Raw genomic sequence first — 25,489 nt, 5'->3', positions numbered from 1 at the left:
ATGTCAAAGCACTTTATTCCAAATGCATTTGGAATAATGTGCTTTGACAGTTGAGACATTTGGACCTTTGCTTTCTTTTGGTGGACATGTTTTCCTTATAAAAGGTCAGTATGGAAAGACAGTAAGAATATATATAAATCCTACCATCTCATAAAAATTAAAAAAAAAAATCAGTAAGCACAAATTACAGCGTACGTAATGAAGATGTATATTGCAATAAAGTCACGAAAACTTATATAACCTAGACTAAATACATAGTACTGCATGCAGATGGGTGCTAAACACAATTCACTACTTAGCTACACATAGCTTGCACTATAGTTGTAGATACCTCACCCGAATATCCTCTACCCTGACAAGGTCCCTTAATGGTGCACGTTACCTTACTTACCTTCCGTGCTCTGACTATTCGTTGACAACGTAATGAAATGTATGAGACAGTGTGTAAGCCTACGGTACTTGTAAGTACAGGAACACAGAAACACGATATAATAAAGAGTGTTTGTGCTATCACTCTATTCTGAAGAAAAGGAATTGCTCTACAATTGTATTATAAGGTTATTTAATAGCTGAAATCTGTATTTTCCTGTCCCAGAAATACATTTTATGACTACCTGGGAAAAAAGCTGGAATGTTCCTGAAAGTCAGGAAGAGCTAACAGCTATGAATCTGACTTGAGTAACAAGTGCAAGGACATGTAGCATGAATGGAAATTGTTATAACCTGGTAGAGCAGCACAGGGAGATAAGGCTATGACCTGCTGCCAATTTTCATCCTTTAATTCAGTGTTTGATTCCCACCAGCTCTACTTTCGTATGATTTGACTCTGAACAGGTAGTCTAATCAGAGAGTTCAGACTTGTAAAATGAGACCGGTGTCTAATGGATCTGCCTGGTTTACAAATGAATAAAACAGGAGTAATTACAATGAAGAGCAGAAAAAGCAGGAAAACATCAGCGGCAAAGTTAACGTAAATACTTTTACTAGTATGTCTTCCAAAAGACAGGGCATTCACCTACAAGGATAACATATGTGTAACCCCATCTATAACTGGTAGCAGTGTGGATGGAGTTCTCCATACTGTATCACAAATATTCTGATAAACGCATCCAGCATTTGAATGTATGCTTTCCTATTAGGCTATTAGAGGTCTAAAATTACAAGAGTGAATACAAGGTGCAAACAGCTGCAAGGGTACATCCAGGCTAAGTTGACCTGAACAGCAAATATCTACTTTGATTAGATCCCAGGCTTCACTCAGAGGGAATTAAGTCATGTGGTGAGTGTGGATGTTAGTATATTGATAACAGGATGTGGTATCAAGCGGAAGACGTTGAGAGCATAATAGCAACATCTCATTTTTTTAAGTAGAATGATGGAACAATTGGAGATACATGGAGGCAAAGGAAGGGGAGGTTTGGATGCTTTTCCATTGTATCAGAAAAACAGAGTGTGCCACAGTCAGGATATAAAGAAAAAAAAAAAAGACATTTGAAATTCTAGTATACTTAGGAGCTAAGCAGAGTTTGCAGAGATCCCAAACACTGAAGTATGATTACTGGTAGTCATCATGGTTATTTTTTTCATTAAGTACATTATATAAAAAAAAGATATGAGATGTATCTTAGGAGTAAAAAGCATAAAATAATATCCATGTCTACAGTACGTCTGAGTACAGGAAGACAGAAAACGTATTGCCTGAAGACTTAGTGAATAACAACAGTATAAAAAGTAAAGTACAGCTCTGTACAGTTACCATAAATATAGATGTTCGAGTGTATTCATTCTTGCAGTCCTGACTTGTGAGATTTCCCACTGTGGAAGCCCTTGGCTGGCCAGACTACCAGAGAAAAATCTCCCGCCTCCTACAGCTGGCACATGCCCTGTCTGACGTCAGTACGCTAGGGTATAAGGGGAGTCAGCCTATGTCATGATCTCAGTTTTTTCTTGCCCCCTGAATGTAGGAACCCCCTCAGAGATAGAACTCAGAGCCAAGGGTCTTTGTCAGAGAACCTAAGCAAGGAAATAGGCAAGAGGAGGGACCCCTTGACTATAGAATTAGTTTGTCCAAGCCTACCCTGTAGGGAGGGAGGCAGGCAAAGAATACTGCAACAGTAAATACATTTGAACATCTACATTTATAGTAAGTGTACACAATGGTACTATGTTCTTCATGTTTCACTGTTGCAGTCCTGACTTCTGGGATGATTCCCAAAGCTGAGAAGAATGGTAGAAGGAAATTTAAGGAGAGGAAAGGGTGCCCTGTAAGATGTCAGTGGCAAATCCTGCCCTGGATTTGGAGAAGGCTGATAAATGATAATGTTTGGTAAAGGTATGCACCAAAGACCAGGTAGCAGCCTCCAGGATGTCCTTGGTGGGTACCCCTTTTAGAAGGGCAGCAGAGGCAGCAGTAGCCCTAGTACAGTGAGTCCTGACAGCATCAGTTGGCATCTTGTCTTGATGGCTGTAAAAAAAAGGGGATACAGTCAGAGATCCATTTACAAATGGTCTGTTTGGAAACTGGTTTCCCTTCAGAATTGGTGGCAAAGGCCACAAACAACTGGTCTGATTTTCTCAAAGACGTAATTCTGCCAAGATAGTAATGGAGCTGCGTATGTACATCCAAGGAATTAAGAATTATTTCCCTTTTGTTTTGAGATTTGGGGAAGAAGGTAGGCAGATGTATGGCTTGATTAAAACAGATGTCTATCACCACCTTGAGCATAAAGGAGGGATTAGTCCTGAGAAAGACTCTGTCTGGATGGAAGATGAGGAAAGGTTCCACTTCCATGAGTGCCAGCATTTCAGAAACCCTTCTAGCAGAAGTGATAGCCAAAAAGAAGGCAACCTTCCATGTCAAGAATTTCAAGTCAGTGGAAGCAACTGGTTGAAACAGTGGAATAATGAGATTTTCCAGAACAAATGTCCCAGGGTGGGGCAGGAGGTCTTCTGGGTAGCCTGATGTAGATCACCCCTCTAAGAAACTGCTTCATGAGAGGGTGAGAAGGGATGTGGGCTGATATAGCAGAGGCATGAATTTTTATGAAGGAGTAAGACAGGCCTTTGTCAAAGAGATTTGCCAGATAAGGACAGGATGACTAGGATCATGGCTAGATGGAGATTTTAAGCATGCTGCCCACACCAAAGGGAAAATCTCTTCCATTTAGCTGAATAGGATTTCCTGGTGTTGGGCCTTCTGTCCACTCTGAGGATGTCTTGAAACTGTTTGTCTAGGATTGGATCCCTACAGGATGCTAAGGTATCCTCCATGCTGATAATTTGGGAGTCCACAGGTTGGGGTGAATGATGTTTCCCTTGTTCTGTGTCAGAACATCTAATCTCTGCAGCAGCTGCCGTGGTTTTGTGCTGGTTAAGCTGAGCAGCAGAAGGTACCAGTGCTGCCTGGGCCAGTCTGAGACTATACGAGTCACCCTAGGCACCTCTTCTCTTATCTTCAAGAGTATCCCGGTGAGCAGAGGAATTGGAGGGAAGACATAGATGAAGAAGCCTGTCCATGGGAATGAGAAAGCGTCTGTCTTCCAGACTGATTTTATTTTGTCCCTGGAGCAGAACCTTTTCAATTGAGCATTTCCCCTGGTGGTGAACAGGTCTAGTTGAGGAACTCCCCCCTTTTTGGCTATGCTGAGAAAGGTTTCCTGATGTAGTTGCCATTCGTGGGGGTCTGACAAACTTCTGCTGAGGTGATATGCTAGTTGGGTGTGGACACCTAGCAGATATTATGTCAAAAGGGTATTCCCAAGGAGTGTGCTGCTTGCCAAACATCCATTGCTAGGCAGCAGAGATGGTAGGAGTGAGTTCTACCCTGCTTGTTTATGTACCACATGACTGTGGTATTGTCTGTTTCCACCACAAGCACCCCTGGTTTCCATTTCTCTCTGAAGGCTAGTAGGCCTCTTTGAACTGCCATAAGTTCCTTTAGGTTTATGCGTTTGTCTTTAAACTTGTGGTCCCACTTCCTTTGTATCTAAAAGTGGCTGAATTCTGCTCCTCAGGCTACTTCTAAGGCATCTGTGGTCAGTGTTTGCTCCTGGATAAGGAATCTGAAGGGGAGACCTGGGTTAAGGGCTCACCATGCAAATTCCTCCTTGAGGCAAGGAATCATTTTGATCTTGGCTGAGAGGAGCTGTGCATGCTGGCATCACACATTATTGAGGTACCACTGGAGTTTCTTCATGTATAGCTTTGCCAGAGGAATCATGAAGATGCAAGAGGCTATGTACCCCAGTGCCCTGAGGCACTCTCTGGCTGTGAGAAACTCCCTGACCATGAGTTTTTGAAAGTACAGAGTCAGGAAGGTGACCTTGTCCAGAGGTGAGAAAGTCTTTTGGAGTGAAGAGTCCAGTAGGGCCCCTAAGAACACAATTCTGGTTGTGGGGTCTGTTTGGGATGTTTAATGATTTATGGTAAACCCCAGGGAGGTTAGGAGGTTCTGGGTGAACAGCAGGTCTGAGTTGAGCCTGGCTGATAGTGCCTGGTACCTGCTCTGAAGCGCAAAACACTTCTCTATGATTCCTCTATGGGAATATGCAGGTATGCATCTTTTTGATCTAGGGTAACCATGAAGGCCTTTTATGAAATCATGGCCAAAAGTTTTTGAAGGGGCAACATCTTGAATTTCGGGACCTGTAGGAAGAGGTTGAGGACAGACAGATCCAGTATTAGTCGCCATGTGCCTTCCTTCCTGGGAACAAGGAAAAGTCTGGATTAGAAAACCTATCCTTTTTGGTGTTCTGGGACTGTATCCACCAAGCCCTGGGAACACAGCATCCCTATTTGGGAAAGAGCCTCCACCCTTTGGTTTGGGGGGGGTGTCCCGGAAGCCTGATGGCTTCAAAGGCTGCTTGAATTTGAGCTTGTAGCCCCTTGAAATAATGGTTAGAACTCATTGGTCTGAAGTAATGAGGGACCAATTCCACTGGAATAATGCTAGCCTTCCTCCAAGTCTAAGAGAGAGAGAGAGAGAGAGGAAAGAAGGGAGAACTACCATGGAAGGGTCATGACTGTTCCCTGCCAGGGGCCTGTGGTCTAGAACTCACTGGTCTAGAGGTTTCGGAGTGCCATTGCCTGGGCCTTTGGTGCTACCTCTGGCTCCTTTCCCTATGTGGCTTTCTTCGACTAGCCTTAGATTGGGGGGAAAAGGACCAATGCTTAGAAGGATAGTTTCTGCTGAAATGTGAGGGCTACACCTGCAGGAAATCTTAAACAGTCTGCATAGATTTGGCTTTATCTTCCATTTTTTTAGCACAGCTTCTGCTTTGGGGGCAAAAAGGAAGTCCTTGTCCAAAGGGGCATACATGTGAAGTGATCTGGGAGGGACTGCTCCCTCAGTAAAGCATGTCTTCTAATGACAGAGCCTGTAGTTGCAACCCTACTGGAGGTTTCCACAATATCATAACCACAGCAAAGAGAATGTTTTACTACCTGGGAGCTGTAATTGCAAAAGTCCAGTAACTCTTTAGAGAGACCTGTGTTCTCTAAAGTCATAAGCTTCTGTTTCATCTGATCGAGTAAGGTCTCCTGATATTTTATCATATGAAACTACAGAAATGTAAACTCTATCTAGGGCCCTGCTTTCTTTATCTGTAGGCAAAGGATTTCTGGAGGAGCTAGGGGCAGGCAGGAGGGAGTCTAGCTTCAAGGAAGAGCCCTGAAATACAGCATCTACAACCACCAAAATAGGTGGGATGGTGAGGGGTTTGTGATCTGGAAGGTTGAGAAATTCCAAAAAAACTTTTCTTGGACTGGGGATAATCCTGGGCTTCCCAGTGGAAATGCTCCCTTAAAGTGTGCAATATTTCCCGAAAAGATAAATCCTCATGGGGGGGGGGTCTGAGTCTTCAAAGGATGCCATGGAAGACCCCTCTTCAAAAAGAGAATCCTGCTGGTCAGAATCCTCATCTGACTCAAAGGGGTCAGAAAGGAGTTCTGGGAGGGGAATCTCTTTTTCTTTTTCCTGGAGTGGATTCAGAAGGGGGCTGCCTGCTTCTAACAAGGGTAATGAGGTCTTCTGCCAGTCTCATAAGGTCCTGCTGATAGGCCTGTGTGTGGGTGCTAGTAGGTCTTGGCTGAAGCTGGGAGACAGCCACTTTCTTCATAGCAGCTCTTGTTTTAGGCCTGGAGACATCTGAAGGAGGATTGCCATAGTCAGGGTCTGGCACCACGGACCATCAGCTGTGCTACTGTCATCAGAAGCCAAGACCTGCAAAGCAGTCGTGGCCCAGCTGATGAACTGAGTCCTAATATTTGGGCAGAAGCCGAGAGAGCTGAGGGCATATCTGATTTTGAACAGTTCTCAATAGAGACTTTTGCCACCACCTTGGTTGCTGAAGGGGGCTGCAAAATCTACTCACCTTCTTTATCAATAATAAGCCTGGAAGGACTGGCCAACAGTGATCGGACATTGTCCAAGGCCCTAAGTGGGGTGTTTTCCTTCTCCCACTTACGTGTAGGTAAATCAGCTTCAGAACGACTGGAGGATGCCATAACACACTGAATGCTTGATGAGTTACTGAGATGCCTAGCTAAAATATTGGCCCTACGTCAAAGAGTTCTAGAATTGAAGTGGGCACAGACACAACAGTTGGGAATGTTGTGATCTGGGCCCAAACAAGTTACACAAAAAAAAATGGAAGTCTTGGTGTAGAATCTGTTTACCACAATGGAGACAATTATTGTTTTTTTTCTGACATTAGGCAAAAAATATAGAAAGGGTTCTTTGGTGTGTACTGACAGACACCCTGACTGAATCTTTGCTTTGGCTCCAACGGCAAAAAAGAACTGAGATCATGATGTCGGCTGACTCCCCCTTATACACGAGCGTACTGATGTTGGAAAGAGCGCCCACTGGCTGTAGGAGTAGGTAGATTTTTCTCTGGTAGTCAGGCCAGCCAAGGGCTTATACAGCAGTAAATCCCACAAGTCAGGACTGTAACAGTGAAACACGAAGAACATCTGTTGTTCTGACATCTGCAGTATCAGAGGGGAGAAGGAAATAATTAGCTCTATCCAGGTTGTATTTTTTGACTTTTAAAAGATGTAATCATAGGAAAAGGCTGTGTAATGGAGACGATATCATAACTTTCTCAAAAAAAAATATTTATTATCCAGTTCAGAAAAGATATAAGTAGATTGATTGCATGCAGCCCTTAGCTTATACTTACTTGCTGTGGACTTGTTAAAATATAACTCATCAACACTTTAAATTCTTCCAGCTATTAAGTTAGGAAACATATTAAATGGACTTTCTCAGAGTTTTTTTATTGTGATTCTGGTCTTTGTTTACACTTCTCATTGTACCTTTCTGAGCATGCTCTAGCTTTTGTTTTCAGGGTTGGGGAGGGATGGCTGTAGGAGTTCAAGCTCTTTATTGCTATTGACACCAGTGGAGCAGTACATTTAGATCAGTTGCATTAGGACATCTCTGTGGTGCTGAGGAACAATACTTGGCCACAACTCCAGTCATTTAACTATTATCAGTGAGCCAAGGCACAGAAGGAGGTATGAGAGAGGGAGGCTGGATTATTGCTCTTAGATTACCCATCCTGGAGAGAAGGTCTCAGATTAATCACTCTGTTTTTAGGGTGTCACATTTTGGGTGGTATGTTGCTGGCTTGAACATAGGAAAGAGCAGACATTTCAGTCTTATTAGGCATGTTTATGCTGTAACCAATGCCCATGCTTACTGAAACACACACAGCCATACAGAGACTGCAAGTGCAGGCTTTGCTTTGGCAATATAGGTTCTGCCTGCTAGGGGACAAGGAAGTAGGACATAACATAAAAAATTGTGGCAGACAGCAAAGATAGTGATTTCCTTTTCCCTGAGACAATGCAATTTGAGTTTTATTCCTGGAAAAAAGCTCCCTTACAAGGTGACTAGTTGTCAGAACTCTAAACTGTCCAAATTTTTGCAGACCATGTTCAGATTTTTGCCTGATATTTTTGGTCTGCTCCTCGTATATTTTGTGGTTTTCTGACAAACCAGTGAGGACTGAATTCACTAAATAATAATAGACATTTGAGTTTCAGACTTCATATTCTTCAGAAAATGCAAGTTAATGCAAAACCTTTAATTCTAGCAACTTTTCAAGTGTTTAAAAACAATGTTTAAAATGTGTCCCTGTTTGGGGGCCTTTGTCCCCCCATTATTTTGGCTTTGTCCAGATTTCTTGTGCTAAGAGGTTGAGAGGTATGCTATGTGTCAAGTGCTGTAGGAGAAGAAGAGGAAAAAATGCAAGTGTGAGCACCACTAAGGAAAAATAGGAACAATTGGGCTTCAGCAAACTACACACAGAAATTGTATAAGGAACTGATGCAGCAAGAAAATGTATTTATTTTTACAGCTAAGTGAACACAACCACTACCCCCAACTTTCAATCATAAAATGAAAGAAGGGAAATATGAATCCATTAACAAGACTGGACTGAAATAGGTACAGATTAACAAACCATACAATGAAGGGATACAGTAACAATAAGATTAGATATATTAAGATATCACTTGTCAACATAAATTACTTCAGATAAATGCAGTTCAGAAACAATACAAATGGCAAGAGATTGATCTGATAAAAATAACACATCCAGCAAACTGCAAACCAGAAAACTGGTTGAAAACTGTAAACAGTTGACACCTGCAGTCTATTTGAATTAATTGCATTTGAAAAGTACATACTTATTCTTTGTTGTTTTTTAACTCTTTAAAGGCTGTCTTGAAGGTGGCAAAGATGTGTTTTTTTTATTTCCACAGAAAGGGAATTCTACTACTACTACCTAAAAATGAAAAAGCTGTAGAAAAACAGTGGAGTTCATGAAATGAGATTATAATAAGGTTTTCTAAGTGACTTCTGGATCTATGGAATCTTAGCATCAGTTTTTAACTCGGCTTAGCCCTTCAGAGAACCAGAAGCCAGATTCTCTCGCCTAGAGTACGGCAGTGGTGCTCAGTGCATGGAGTTCAGTTTAAGAATCCCATGCTTCATTTTCAATTCTTTTCTTTGCTAATATTGTCATGGCATGGTGGAGCCAACATCATTTAAAACACTACCATTTGTTCACAAAGGTTGTATTTAAAAAGCACAGTGATGACTTGACTTTTATTTGGAAGGGTGACAAGGGTAAGTTTGAATAATTTCACTCATTCATTAATGAAAGTACCTCCTTACTTAAATTCACCATGCGTGGTTTTGGATATCTCCTTAAATCTGGATGGCAAGAACCAGGTGGTTAGAAGTAAAATCTTCAGAAAAGACACCTTCATCAACCAGTATTTACACAAGAAGAGACAACATTCTTATTACATGAAGAAAGGCATTGTGAAAAGGCAATTTATTAGACTTAGTAGGTTAACCAGCGATGATGACATTTTCAAACAAGAATTGGTCACCTTCACCTCGTGGTGCTGCGGTAGCATTCGCCTCACAGTAAGATGCTGTCCGGTTCGATTCTCAGCTAGATCGTCTTCTGCGTGGAGACATACATGAATAGGCATACCTTCGTTGAAGGCTGTGCATCAGGGCTGGCAACTCGGCACATAAAAATCTACTGCCAATCATTAGCAGACCGGAGTTCCGCTGTGGTGACCCCTAACCGGGAAAAGCCAAAAGACACAACAACTTCTTTGTTTCTGGCAAGAGAATATGACTTAGATTGGTTAACTAAGATCCATGGTAAAGTTTCATTGCTCAGACTTAACAAAGCTAAACCTATCCAGGGTAGACTTACAGCTGATCAATCACAGAAGATTAGTTTCAGAGGGGCATTTCCTCTACCCATTTCAGTTAATATGTCCTTAATTAGGAACACGCTGTATGACAATCGGAAAAGTATTTTGGAAAATGGCAATCTTGTCATGGTTTTATAAGACCATACCCTCTTCACGTACAAGAGGACATATAACATTAAAGGCTTGCTGGAAAGAAGCCCTTCCACAGCCCACATCGGACATAACATACCTGGCACTTACAAATGTGGTAAGTGCAAACAATGTTGCTTTATCAGCAATACTTCCTTCGTATTTGTCAAAGCCCTTAATTTAATAGACTGCTGTACTGACAGACATGATTGTAATTCACAAGGAGTGGTATATTTAGCAATATACGATTTATGCCCCTGTTTTTACATGGGAAAGATCATTAGGAAATTCTCACAAATAATATATGAGCACACACTTGCTATTAAGATGACTAGAGCAATGCTTTGACAAAACATTCTTCAGACTGTTTACTTTCTAAACAATTTTTGTGTTTTGTACTGAAAGCCTTCAGCCTCAATGAGTTCACAGAGAGGTATAAGGTACAGTTTGAATGCCGTGAATCTTTTTAGCAGATAAAATTGAGATTGGACAAATATCCAGGTTTAAATGATTCTGTTAACACCAAGTGTTTTCTGTTAGTGCAGAAACTTTAGCAGCAGATGTCATTTTGGTACTACAGGTTTGTTTTAAGTATATTCTTTGATACATTTGTTTCTGCTATTTTTAACAGGGTATCCTTAATTTTAATCAACACTGAGTTAAATACTAGGCATATTCTTACAACAATTGCATTTTCATAGTGTTTCATGTGTTTGACAAGTTTAGAAGTGAATTATCATACTTCTGTACATGTTTGATTTGAAAGTGATATCAGCAAATGCCAAAAGCTACCTTGCTGTGCATTTATAGTGCAGCATTAAGTTATAATGGAGTGATAAGATGGAAGCGGTTACAACTTCCAAGATGGCTGCACATTGAAAAGCAGTGATGAGATGGAAGTGGTGACTACTTCCAAGATGGCTGCACATTGAGCAGCAGCTTATTTCTGGCTCTCCCAGTGTGAAAAAGGAAACTCAGCAGAGATGGCCAGTAGACTTGCATTTATGGGTAAATGTCAGTAACTGGAAATTACTGGAAAATTAAGGCCATAAAACTGTATGTTACTTTCCCATGGTGACAATAAATACTGCATGGTGTGTCACATGTAGTGAAGAATGGCAGTGTTGGTGATGTGGCTGGAGAAGTTAACATCTCATTGGATGCTACAAAGTTAGCTTATTGCACTCTTCACTAGCTGTCAGATGCATAGATATGAGTGTGCCTGCCTTGACTTGCTGATCCCAGCAGAGATTATACTCTGTGTGTGTGTGTGTGTGTGTGTGTGTGTGTGTGTGTGTGTGTGTGTGTGTGTGTGTGTGTGTGTGTGTGTGTGTGTGTGTGTGTGTGTGATCATGTCCCCTAGTGCAACAGAAGTCATCAACAGAATGTTGTCTATAATTTGTCTCCAGCTCTCTCAGTCCTCTGCATACATTCTTGTATGGCATTCACAGTCTAACAGAGGCATGCAGTTCTTCCTTGATATGGTTTATCAGGACACCTGCTACACCATATATTGCTGACCCTCCATGGTGTACCTGTCTCCATCACAAATAAGCTGTAACAACAAAGTATATGTAAGCAGTTACCATACTTGAGGCAAAAATAGTGCACCAATTTTGCATTAAACAGAACTTGTAACTATGAACAGTTCACAAAGCTAACTATGAATGGTACAGTAATGTAATATAGAATTATATGAAAGCAGTGTTACAGTACCCACCCAGTATAATCATGGGAGTTGTGCTTATATAGTGCCTTCAAACCAGTAGACTGTGCCAACCAGCTACCACGTATCTGTGCATTTCACACACACAGATCCTAGAACTTCATGATATGCAACAGTACAAATTAAATAGTTTTTGCTAGGGGGCTTCACCACCAGACCATCATTTACTAAATATAGTGACTTAAAGGTTGTTCTACCTCTTAGTAAATGAAACACTTAGTTTTATTGACCAATCACATATGTTTCCTTTGTGTCCTAAGGTAGTGTAACCTTGAAGCTAGTATATGTAGTATGCAAGAAACATGATTTGGATTTCCGTTACAATATTTTCATTCTGACCTTGAATACATGAAATCAGTTATATGGCACTTGATTGCATGTCCATCATTTAGGGGTAAGTTTCCTGTGTAAATGTTTCATCTCCATAGTGATACAATGTGGTGTCAACTTCCATTGAACAGATACAAAGCAGTGATCACCAGTAACCTCAATATGATATACTTGTGTTTAGAAATACTGACACGCACATGCTTGTAAACATTGGTATGCGTCTAGCAAAATCGTTTGGTACAGCAGTGCATGCAGTAGACATGTCATAGTCTTTTGTTGTCCATAGCTACACAGCAGAACATGAACATACATATTGTTATCTAGATATGACCAGGCACAGCAAATTGAGAGGGACTACCAGCCAGTAGCTGCACTGGTTGTTCTATCAAACAACACCATAGGATACCTTGTGGGAAGCTATGCATGTGTCTGTCACATAATGTTGTCTGGGAATTTAGACATCACAATGCACCTGAGTGACGACTCATACAAATGTGCTGCTCACAAGAGCAAGACTTGTATTGTGCGCTGAATTGCAACAGTGCACTGCACTGTAAAGTATGCATGGGTATCCAAAATGTGAAAAACGGTGTGTCTGTGCAACTATCTCTGCTCTGATATGGAAGCAGAGCAACAGTAAAACCCCACAAGCCAAACACAGTGCAGCAGAGCAAGATGTTAGTTTGAAACAGGGAGCATCTATATGCTGACTAGCATGAACCTCATGAGACTGGATGGCAGTCACTAGTGCAAGATGGAATGTAGTAGAGTAGACTGTTACATAGTAATAACTTACAGCATAATGTAAACACCTGCTGTCTGGTGTTGAGTCACCTGTACATGAATTGTTTCCATGAGAGCGGAGGAAAAGAGAGATATTAAGATGGTAGGAAATGGTGAATACAGCAAGCAGAGGTATGCACAGAAGGGGAAACATAAAAGAAAAGCAGTTGGAAGGAATATAGGCCACATTTTTATGAAGACACTCTATTTTATGTACAAGGTGAAATAAGGGAGGATGAGCATGGTGGCAGGAAAACAGGAGGAGGAAAAGAGAGTAAAGGTAAAGTAGAGGTGCACATACACAAAAGAGTACAGACAAACAGGTGTAAATGTTCATATACTAGGAAAGACAGAAGGTGGACAAATGGTGATGGGGAAAATGGACAATGCAATAAGGAATGAGCTGGGGCACAATAGGATGGGAGCACACTTGGCTAAAGAGACTTTGAAGGACAAGCAACATGCTGGTTGCCAACTGGCCCAGAGGGATGTCGTATTGGCTGGTGACAGGTGACACACCCTTGTCTGGTGGTCTAATAGCTTGAGACCTAACAGGCAAGCACATTTGCAATGCACACCAGGAGGGAAGTGATAATGTTTAACCAGCATTGCATTGCACCGTTAACCACCCTCTGCCAAACGGATGGCTGGGCTGGACTGCAGAATGTAGTTGAGAGAGGCTACTTATCTCAGAGAGTTTAGAACCTCACAGGGAAGCACTTCCAGCCCTTTCAGTTCCACAGGTGCAGCCAGACATAGAGCATGCACTGGCATCAGCTGGCATGCCTGCTGATAGCTCGCATTAGAGTCACCTGCAGCAGGGAGACACAGTGGGTAAGTGAATATGTTGTACAAATGTTATAGGTAATGTTGTATACCTGAGTAGGTAATAAGAAAACTAACCTCAGTTGCCTCTTGTAGAAGCCAACAAAGCTAGCCTGTTTCTCTCTGTCTGTCCATAACTAATAACAAAAGGGAGAATTCAACTTTCACACACAGATATAGATGAAATGCAGATGTCAGTGCAAATCTGCAGTCACCTAAATATCCGAATAATAACAGATGCCTGGAACTGTACCTACAGCTGAACAGCCATTTATTACCCCACAGTATGTAGCACTGCCATGATATACAGACATACAGATATGCAACATGCAAGAGGCACAGATACAGTCTCCCTCATTAGTGCCATGGTGTGTGCTAATATGTGTGAGAGGAGATATCCTTTATTAGAAACACTGCACTGAATGACTGATAAAAAAGTTTGAAAATGACAGTTTGAAACAAAACTGTATCAATGCTACATTGTTAATGTACCAGTTGAGGCATTTCTGCCTAATCTTTGTTTCCAACTGCCTGAGGTCTTCAGCAGTGCTTCATGTCATCATATCAGTGCTTGAATTGCTCAGTAGTGCTAGGGATGCTGGTAGCCTGAGTCCCATACTCAGCCACATCAAACCAGGCATCTGTCTTCTGAACTGGACCCACAGAGAGTAGTTCCTCCTTGAACTGACTGTGTAGGAGAAAGAAAATAAAATGATTTTACTTTCCTTAGCTTACCAGGCAGGTGCTCTCTGAGAGACAGTAGCTCTGACAGCCATTGCCACAGATTTTATTTAAAAAAGCGGTAGCTTTTTAGCTCCTCGATAATGCATAATGCAATTGGTTTTATACAGGTTGTTAATAACATGAAAGGCACTTTTTCTGTAAGTCTGCTGTCAGTATTTTAGCGACCTCTGTGTTGTTATTGGTGCTTGGTGTAGGAATTCCGTCAGTGAAGGTTAGTTCTGCTTTCATTGCAGCTATATTTTAGTGATACTAGTTAGGTTGAAAGGTGATAAGTTCTGCTTTTTTATTGCTTTGCATATAGTACTTATAAGTAAGTACAGGAGATTGAAAGGATGTCAACAGAAGTGATTTATGAAGTTTAACAAGTTCAAGTAGGGAGTGGTTGCTTTGAAGGTTGGCCTTAGGGAATTTATTAACATTTATGTTTTAAATATTGGGTTTACTATATTATTATTTTATGTAGAGTGAATGTTTTTCCACTGTTTTGAATGAGTCATATACCTTCCTAACATTCCCTCAGAGATGGAGATGTGTTTTGGAGTGACAAGATTTGTAATTCTGTTTGAGAATAATCTGCACTGTCTATGTATTTGCAGGAGCATGCCTGTCTGCTATAAACAACTGTTAAACTCAAAGTGTCACCTTCAAGTTGTTTGCAGTACTTACCAAATGTTTACAGACCGCAAAGGATTAAGTTATTTATGCAAGACAAATTAGTCTTGTGGTTATATTTCAGTCATGTGACTCTGAAGACTCCACATGTATCGTCTATAATTGTTTTCAGTAAGTCAGCCTAAGCACATAATAAGGCTTAATTTTACCATACTTACATATAATTTATCTTTGTGTTATTTTTATATTTACACACTACACCATGTTGACAATTATATTTAGAATGGAAGTCCTACAAGATATGTTTCTGTGTTTATATATTAAAAAGAACAGATCTTTGTAGTGAAGTGCAACAGTTTTAGTTTTAGTTTCAGTTTTACATTCGTTTACTTAATGTCCTAGAGGGATAACCTGTTCAGAGATAGACAGCCATCTGTAATTAGAAACATGGACAGTATCTTCTCACTTTACCACAGAACTGCATTAGCCACAGGATGGTACATGTTCATTATTTTTGGCATTTAAGATTACTGGACTAGCTGAAGTGGCCAAGATAAGCACTGAGTAACAGCACTTTCTCTCTGTCCTGTCTTTACAGAATATTTATAACAGGATTTTTTGATTATATCTATCCTAATTTTGTTTATATATATATATATATATATATATATATATATATATATATATATGGATTTTATTAATCATTCTTTAGGATAGTATATAAAAATTTGGGCAACTTTTTAATTTTTTTCTGTCAAAAAGTATTAGAGAAAATATCTGGACTTCAGACTACAGGATGAGCTATTCCAAATGTACACTTCAAAAAACAACTATTAAGAAAAAACTTCAGTCAATATTAACTAACATTCAAGAACTGACAGCAAAGATTGATAGAATGGATGTGAAACTGGATAATTTCAAAGAAAAATATTCCCAGCAAATGGAAATATTACATGAAGACCTTAAACAACAAAAGAGACAGATTACTGGTATAGAGACTTCACTAAATGATATGGACACTAGAATTCAGGAAGATGAGCAAAATATAGACTTTCTTTTAAAACAAAAATACTCTTTTACAAACAAAAATTAATGATCTAACGAATAGATAAAGAAGAAATAATATCAAACTTTGTGGTTTGCCTGATAATGGTGAAGAAGTTAATATGGAAAAAATCTTAACATCTTGGCTCCCTGGTGTATTACAGCTTCCTGAAGCTCTCTCATATGGGATAGAAAAAGCACACAAGTCCTTGGCTACTGCAAAAGGTAAATCTAATTCTACTAAATCTGTTATAGTGAAGTTTTTATCTTCTCATGACAAGGAGATAGTGTTAAAGATTGCTTGGGCTAAATCTCCTATCAAATATAAAGAAAATGTCATACACTTTGATAATGATTACTCATCTTCTGTAATTGCCAAAAGAAAGTTGTTTTGCCAATGCTAAAAGAACTAAAGAAAGCCCAAATAAAAACACACCTATCATTTCCTGCCAGATTAAAAATATTTCTACAAGATGGTCCAGAAATGTTTGATGACATAGACTCTGCCATTATCTTTGTCAAAACAAGAAAACTGCTTGATAAAATAGAGGATATGGAGTGGGCAAATGCCAGCCTTAAAAGAAATGCTGATAATTCCTGGAAGATCTCTGAACATAAAAAGAAGCACAGAATAAGTGACTTATTAAGCTATTGTACTATGGCTTTTTCATACCCAAGTCTTAAAAACTAACCCAGAGGTTGGGAAGTGGAAATCGTTCAACAGGTGAGTCTTTGTTGTTTAAATTTGTTTATGGTACATAGTTGTTTTAATGGTATTTTATAGTTTATTATTAACTTTAGTTTATTCTACTTCAATTTCCATAACAAGTAAAAGCTATTGATTTATTCATTTATTTATTATCTCTATATAGTGGTTGTTGTCTGTTATAATAAATGCTCTGTATGTTTGGGACTGAAATGTATGGTATTTTAGGGAACTATAGTTGATACGGCGACTTATAGATGAGAAAATGAGAGTCTTTGTTGCAATAGAATCTATTTCATTTGTTTTTAAATGTTTGCTGTTTTATTTCCCTGCCTCTCTGTGAAGAGAGACCCTTCACTGATATTGTTGCCATATTGTTACTTTAATAATTATGTTTATCATCTCCTGTTCTGCTGTTGGAATGTGGTGTTATTTCTGGTAATAGACATATGAAAAGTTTATCTTTTCTCCCTTTCAGTGACCTGATATGTTTTGAAGTAATTCATTTAATATGTATTTTAGAAATGTAAATATTTATGAAAGGTTTTAATTTATTTCTTTTGTTTTTCTTTCTATTTTCCTCTTTGCTGTTGGTTGCAAAGTAATGGAAGATTTTGTATAGAATGATATGTTTGTGGTGGTCTAGTGGTTTACCAGGTTTGAGAGATGGAGTTTGTTGGGCCTTTAACGTTTTATATTACTTTTCTTCCTCTCTTATGACTCTGTTATTATTCGTTTTATGTTTCATAGTTTTCCTACAAGCTAATCAACAGTCTTCTCAGTGAAAAGCTGTTTTCCCTCCACAAGCTCATGCATCTGATCTGTTAAACAACCTTGGTTTGATCTCGCATTGCAGCTGCTACAACGGAGAGCAAGAAAAAAGTGTCATTTCCATGGAAACGTTTATAGTCTGAACCTTGTGCTGAGAAGCTTCGTAAAAGCTGAATAAGTTAGAATAGACAATTTCTAATGCTGTCTACAGCTTGGTTGAAAAACTGTATCTAAATATCATATTTGATATGTCTGCTATATTTAAACATTTATGAATGTTCATAACCAAAGCACTTTTCACACATTTTAAACCCTTACATTTTGTACACTTGTCTTCATAATTCTATTGTGGTTGTGTAAGTTTTATATTAATTGGAATGATAAGCATATAGTATGCATAGCAGTGTTGTTAAAATTAAGGGTTTGGTGTGGATTGGTGTGTCCGTGGTGGTCTAGTGGTTTGCTGGGTTTGAGAGAGGGAGTTTCTCTTCGTTGCGCTGTTTCATGTTGGCTTTTTTCCCCTCTGTTGCCTTTTTGTTTTATCTGCTTTGTGTTTCTTGGTCCTGCCGAGAGATAGTCTGTGGCTTACAAAAATTAAAATAAAAAGGAAGAAAAAAATAGCTGCAAAAGTTTTCTCTCTTTGGTCTCATGCATCCAAACTGCTGAATGACTCTGCTGCCTGTTTGTACTGCGACTGCCTCAACAGAAAGCAAGAAAAAAAGTATTGTTTCCATGAAGCTGTTTGCGGTCTGAACTTTGTGCTGAGAACTCTTGCAGAGCTGGATAATACCTTGATTAGACAGTCTTTAATGCCTTCTACAGGTCAAATGAATGAACTGCAGTTAAGCAACAAGTATAATATAATTGCTATATTAAAAGCATTTATGAGAGTGTATAAGCAGAGCATTTTTGATACATTTATACCCCTATGTTTCTACACTTTTATTTATAATTCTATTTTATGTAATTTAAGCCTCTTTTGATTAGTACAACAAACATAAGGCATATATATTAACACAATTAAAGTATTTATGAAAGAAGAAAGGAAAAAGAAAGGAAATTAATATATACAAAGCTTTTTATGACACCTAAGCAGAAGTTAATATTCTTTTACAAGACACAAAAGTCAGAAATAAAAATAATTCTATTACAGCTAGAAAGTAAATAAATAATGACTGAAACATAATATATTCTATATGCCTATAGTTTGCTACATACAGCATAGTCTCAGATGCAGGTGTTTACCATACAAACTAGCATTTTGATATATTTTGACAAATCTAGGAGCTCTTTCAGATTACTAAAGGTCTTAAAAATACATGGAGATGGGGAAATAATGTTGTTAGATATTGGCACAATACATAGACAGGGGATTAGTCTACTTATTGATTATTATAGTCCATTACATAAAAATTAGTTATGATTTTTGCATTATTATATAATACATGTCTGGTATTTATGACGTTGAATTCCTATGACAAAAGTTAAAATGAAACAGTTACATCTGATTTACTTTAATTTGTTTCTTGAATTGGTACATACAATTCTAATGGATGTTTGTAAAATTATGCAATGACATATATATATTTAGACAGGGAAGAGATGAATGTTGTTGCTAGCCTGATGGTCAATTTGGGTGACAGATGTCACTCAAATTAGGAGTTTTTAACTCCGGGGGGGGGTTTGAAAGAGTCTCTGTTATTAATGAATGTTATAAGTTTCTTTTAATAGTTATTATGATGTTCACCAAATCTTACAAAACTGAATTTGATGTAAACACATTTGATTGGAAAAATGTTTTTCATGTTTTATGTGTAAATTATAATTGTATTCCTAATAGTCAATTTCTATTCACTTATAAAAAATTGGAAAAAAGGAGTGTTATGCAACAACAGATATTCAGAACATTAACATTTCATGATATCATTAAAGTGTATATCATTAAACATCAATGGATTAAATAATCCTAATAAGAGAAGATCTTTGAACAAATGTCTTAAATTATATAATACTCAGTTAATATTTCTCCAGGAAACTCATTTACTAACTGAAGATGTCACAAAATTGAAATCAAAATCTTACAAACTTTTGATTAGCTCAGAACATACACAAAAAAGGGAGGGTGGCTATACTATGGAAAAATACATTACCTATGCCTAAAATAATTGACACCTACAAAGATAACAAGGGGATGTTATCTTCAGTTATTATAAAATTTAATAAGAAAATTTTGACACTAATAAATATGTATTGGATTCCAGGCATTGGACCTACAACAGTGAAACAACATATATAACATATAGTTCAGTTTTCTATGGGTAGTATTATTCTTGCTGGATATTTTAACTGTATTTCTGACATAAAAGATTGTAGTACCAGTGGTAAAAGGAAAATTCCAACTGTAGCTAAATTATTGAATGAATTCTCAGATTCATACATGATGAAATATATTAATAATTTTTCTGACCCTAAGTCACTGTTCTATACATTCTACTCACATAGGCATAATTCATATTCAAGAATAGATAGGGTATTAATTTTCAATAACTTAACTGATTTCTTATCAAACTGAAAAGTGATTTCTTGTCCCCTTTTTGACTATAATTCCATAACATTTGATTTTATACTAAACTCAACATTTAATGTTCAGATTAAAAGGATACTAGCCTATATAATTAAACTCAAAGATTTTATTGATTTCTTCACTACAGAAGTACAAAATGTTATTGAACTTAATAGTACACAGGGAACTTAGTACACAGGGAACTTCAGAAATATACATTTGGGATGCTCTAAAAGCCTACCTATATAGTAAAATTATTGAATGGTATAAAAAGAAAAGAATTTCATAGGATAAAGACCTTCAAGATATACAAACAAAGTTAGATACTTTAAGGCTTGATGCTTGAAAGAATCTAGATAAGAAAGAATGAATGAAATAAATACCTTAAACAATAAATACATGGAACTTTTAAACCATAAAGTTATGATAAATCTTGAAAAATATAAACTTATAACTTTTTCTATAAATCCTAGATCCATGAATATACTAGCTAACAAAACTAAAAGATTAAATAAACTTCACCATATTAAAGAAATCTATTCACCAACAAAAAATGGTATCTGATTTACAAAATATATTGAGTTTAGAGAATTTTTTTTTTTTAAATTAAACCAACCCAATGTTAACATTAATAATACAAAAGTTATTCAATCTTTTATACATAATAATATAAAGAACAGACTATCTGAAGTACAAATACAATTAATAGATAAACAAATATCTTTTAAAGAAGTAAAAGATCAAATAACCAAACTTAAGCAAAATAAAGCTCCTGGTAATGATGGTATAATTTCTGAAATCTATAAGGTTTTGCCTGCTAAAGCATTAACTCTACTACATACAATATTCAATATAGCTCAGAATAACAACATTATACCTCCCTCTTGGAAATACACATTTATTTCCCCATACTTCTTCTTCTTCTTTCGGCTTTTCCTGGTTAGGGGTTGCCACAGCGGATCAACTGTCCACTCATGGTTGGCAGTGGAGTTTTACAGTGTTGAGTTGTCAGCCCGGCACCCAACCATCCAGAGAAGGCACACACACACACACACACACACACACACACACACACACACACTCTCTCTCTCACACCTAGGGCCAATTTGGAGTGTCCAATCCACCTACAGCATGTCTTTGGGATGTGGGTGGAAACAGGAGCACCCGGAGAAATCCCACATGACCACAGGGAGGACATGCAGACTCCGCACAGTAGGCACCCCAGCCAAGGATCGAACCGGAGAACCTCTTGCTGTGAAATGGCAGCACTAACCGCTGCACCACCGCAGCCGCCCATTTATTTCCCAATACTAAAGTCTGATAAAGATCCTGTAAAATGTGCTTCATATAGGCCCTTTTCATTATTAAATACAGACTGTAAAATGTCCATTTCTATTTATGCTGATAGACTTAAAATTTTTTTACCATCCCTGGTAGATATGGATCATACAGGTTTTATTATTAATAGAACTTCTTATGATAACATCAAAAGAACAATAAATTTAATTGAATCAGTAAAAGCCTTAAAGAATAATTTGACTCTTGTTAGTTTAGATATTAACAGTGCCTTCGACACAGTTAATTGGAATTATCTTTTTATCTTACTGAAGGACTTAAACTTTTCTAATAGCTTTATTAACCTCATAACTCAATTGTATAATGAAAGTCAAGCCTACATAAAAATAGGTACAAATATATCCCAGAACATACCCATTGTAAAAGGAACCAGACAAGGTTGCCCTCTATCTCCACTTTTATTCACATTAATTATGGAACCTTGGGCTAACTTAATAAGGGATCACAATAATAAACAAGGATATAGGTTAAATTGTAATTAAACATCAAAAATCCAAATGTTTGCTGATGATGTATTAATCACTCTTGGTGGTACTAACCCTACCTTACAAGAATTGTTTAAAAATATGGATATATTTCAAAAAAGTTCTCGTCTTAATTTTAATAATTCTAAAACACAGATTATTCTAATTGGTTCCAAAAGTTATAATATACAAGACCAATATAAAAAATATATACCTCAGTCCCAACAAATAACATATTTGGGTATAATTATAACAACCCATATTAAATACGTCTTACACCTAAATTATAGTAAAAGTATAACTACCATAGAGACTCTAATTAGTAAGTGGAACAAGATTTTATTTACAATGGATGAAAATCTTTCCATTATAAAGATGATCTTGCTTCCAAAGATATTATACAATACATTCTATTTCTCTTCCCCCTACAGGCTCTTTTATTACAAAATTTAACACACTGATTAAGAATTTTTTATGGCATCCGATAAAGCCTAGAATTGCATTGTCCTATCATATGTATAGCTGGGAAAATGGAAGTATATCTTTACCAGATCTAGAACTTTATTCAAGTTTCTTCAGTTATTAAAACAATTGTTTATCTAATAGACAGAGAGTATTTTGCAAAATGGAAGGAAATTATGTTAAATTTATCCCAAAATACCAAAAATGAAAATAACAAACATCTACCATAGTTAATTAATAATTTATTTATATGGAATATGAGAGAGTATTTTTCCAGTTATCCCATTCAAATTCTTAAATCTACTTTTATAACTTTAATTTTAAGGGCCTTTAAAAAATTTTATTTAGGTTTAGAATCTTTGAAAACTGTCTGTTCCTCATCTTCCCTATTGCCTATACACAAAGTATAATTCTATCTGCAGATCATTCTAAAATGTTATTTAAACAAAAACAATTGATGTTTTGGCATCAAATGTTAAATAAAAATGAGGCAAGATCTGTTAATGCTCCTATGGATGAATATAACCTTAACTCTCTACTTTGGTCAGATTTGCAAGAGTTTAGAAAATATATTCTAGATAAGCCAATTTTAATCCCTTCAAATGCTAAAAATTCAATACCCAAACGTATCCAGTATTTCATTTTATACACTTATAATACTTTACCAGTTAAAAATAGTATATAATATATTTATAAAGCAATTAAACAAGATCTAGATGTATATTCAGATAACTATTGGAATTCATTTTCAGCAATCAAGAGTTTTATTCCCTCAGAAAAAGACAAAGTTAATTTCCTTCAGTCAGCCAGCAAAACCACTTCCTCCATTAAATGGAGAGTCTTCACATGGAGATTTTTACATAAATCTTTCATCACACCTCAGAAAATGAATAAGATAACTAAACAAGATGTTGTTTGCTGGAGATGAAACACAGTAACAAATGTCGACTGGAATCATATATTTTATGACTGTGTATTATTAAAGAAATTTTGGGAGGAAGTTAACACTTTTTTACATGCAATTTTTACAAACAATTTTATGCTTACAAAGTCACTTGTATTATTCAATACACCTGTCCCAGACTGTATAAATAAAAACAAATATTCTTTACTCTGGTCTATACTTTCCATTGCCAGGAAAGTAATTTCAAGAAATTGGAATTCCTCATCAGTTCCCTCATTTAAAGAGTTTAAAGGTCTTTTCAAATCTAACTCTACAAGGAATACAAAATGATATTACAAATGGGAAAATGTACATGAATTATTGGTTAAAGAACTGGATAAATGATTAATGCAGTAATCTTTTCTTTTTCTTTAAATCCTTTATTCTATGTTTTCATTTCCTTCTGCCAAACTAAAATTAATTGATCCTGTTATTCGATATATAGTGAACATCATTGTACATAGTTTACTGTGCTATTATAGTTATTATATTATTTTGTTTTCTTTTTTAAATATTGTATTTTAAAAATGTAACTTATTCAATTTCTTTCAAAAGATCTGTTCATTATATTAATTTTTTCAATAAAGCTGTTTTAAAAAAAAAGAATGCTGGACTATTTATTTGCTATTTGTGAATACAGTGTGTGTATATGTATTGGATACTTCCCTGAAAATGTTATCTGTCAGCAACAGTATACACCAACTGTATTTTCCAAAAGTGTTTGTAAGGGAAATGGCATTCCTTTAACCCCCACATAGATAGAAGGGGAGGCTTAATGGGGTGCATTAGCCTGCCTTATAAGCAGTACTGTGAGACTATATGTTACATACAGTTTAAATTGGTACTATTAAATCTAATATATATATATATATATATATATATATATATATATATATATATATATATATATATATAAAATTAAATACTGCTGACATTAAATTATCACTTTTAATGAATGACATTTTTACATGATAGTAAATTAAATGCATAAATATCACTATACTTCCTTGACATGATGCCAGTTTATGAGCAGTAATTATGCTGCCAGCATAAAGCTTCCTAGACCATGCATTTTTAATAACCACATCATCTTTTCAACAATATTGTTTTTTTTTTTAAAGGATAACCTTATAAAATATATGTTTAATATCAAAAAGTAATAAAGAAAGTAGAGCAAAAAAGAGAAACAAAAGGTCAGTTTGAGCATTCTTTCCATAAATAAAATAAAAACACAAATGCACAGACACTGGAAAGTACAAAAGAGGAGAGATTTAGCAGCATTCTGATCGTCTTCACAGGTTAGGAGTGCTCAGCAGATCACCCCCCCAGCAAATAATTTAAACTATTTGCAAATTTAGACAAATTAAAATACTGGCTTTTTTCTTTCTCTTCTGTAGATCTACATGCATCTACGAAATTACACAATTCCAAATGAGCAGCGCTACATCATCCGGATACTTTTCATTGTTCCCGTTTACTCCTTCGACTCCTGGCTGAGCATCCTCTTCATCAGTAATGATCAGTACTACGTATACTTTGACTCTGTACGTGATTGTTATGAAGGTAGGTGCAAGGCAAGTGTGTAAGTATCCTTTCAAATTTTTACATTTCACAAAATTAGTGATTTTATAGCCTGGATTCACAGAAGCAGACTGCTGTATAATATATTATTGATTTATACCAGGTTTGTTTCATTTGGTAGAGTGTGAAATATGTTTTCACATAACTAAAGTAGATCTTTATTATCCCTGTTCCTACCCTGGCTGCTCAGTGTCCCCGGCCCCAGAGGAACATTTGTATTCTCTCTACCTCCTATCCTGCACTAAAGGACCTTGCCTGGTCTTTAAGGACCCCTTTCATCTAATTCCAGCCATCCCAACGCCTGGCCAAAGATTTCTGCTGCCCCAGTGATTTGTTTTCCTCCCTGTTTCTAACGGATTAAGAAACTCTCTACCTCCTATCCTGCACTAAAGGACCTTGCCTGGTCTTTAAGGACCCCTTTCATCCAATTCCAGCCATCCTAATGCCTGGCCAAAGATTTCTGCTGCCCCAGTGATTTGTTTTCTTCCCTGTTTCTAACAGATTAAGAAAGTATGTTACACCCAAGTCCTAATTCTTCAAGTGTATCTGTTTAATTTACACTTTACCTAGTATATTTTGCCAACTGTTTCTGTTTAATTTATGCTGTACCAAGTAGAGATAGTAATTCAGCCACTGAGTCAGGAAACCAGCAGCCATACTCCTCTCTATCTGTGTTCCTACTGCCATTTTCCCATACCCCCTGAAC

General features: G+C 37.1%; 1 protein-coding gene across 1 annotated transcript in view; it reads left to right on the top strand.

The window, feature by feature from the left end:
- The window catches only part of TMEM184A (transmembrane protein 184A), a 759,325-nt gene that overhangs the window by 564,313 nt on the left and 169,523 nt on the right, over window positions 1–25,489 (top strand). Inside the window, exon 4 of the mRNA XM_044089548.1 lies at window positions 24,600–24,765. Coding sequence (XP_043945483.1) covers window positions 24,600–24,765 — 166 coding nt within the window. The remainder of the gene's footprint in view (window positions 1–24,599; window positions 24,766–25,489) is intronic.

The sequence above is a fragment of the Protopterus annectens genome, chromosome 12.part0 (assembly GCF_019279795.1).
Source record: "Protopterus annectens isolate FY-2018-M chromosome 12.part0, PAN1.0, whole genome shotgun sequence".
NCBI lineage: Eukaryota > Metazoa > Chordata > Ceratodontiformes > Protopteridae > Protopterus > Protopterus annectens.
The sequence above is the reverse complement of the archived record's forward strand: the minus strand, read 5'-3'. Positions and strand labels throughout refer to the sequence as shown.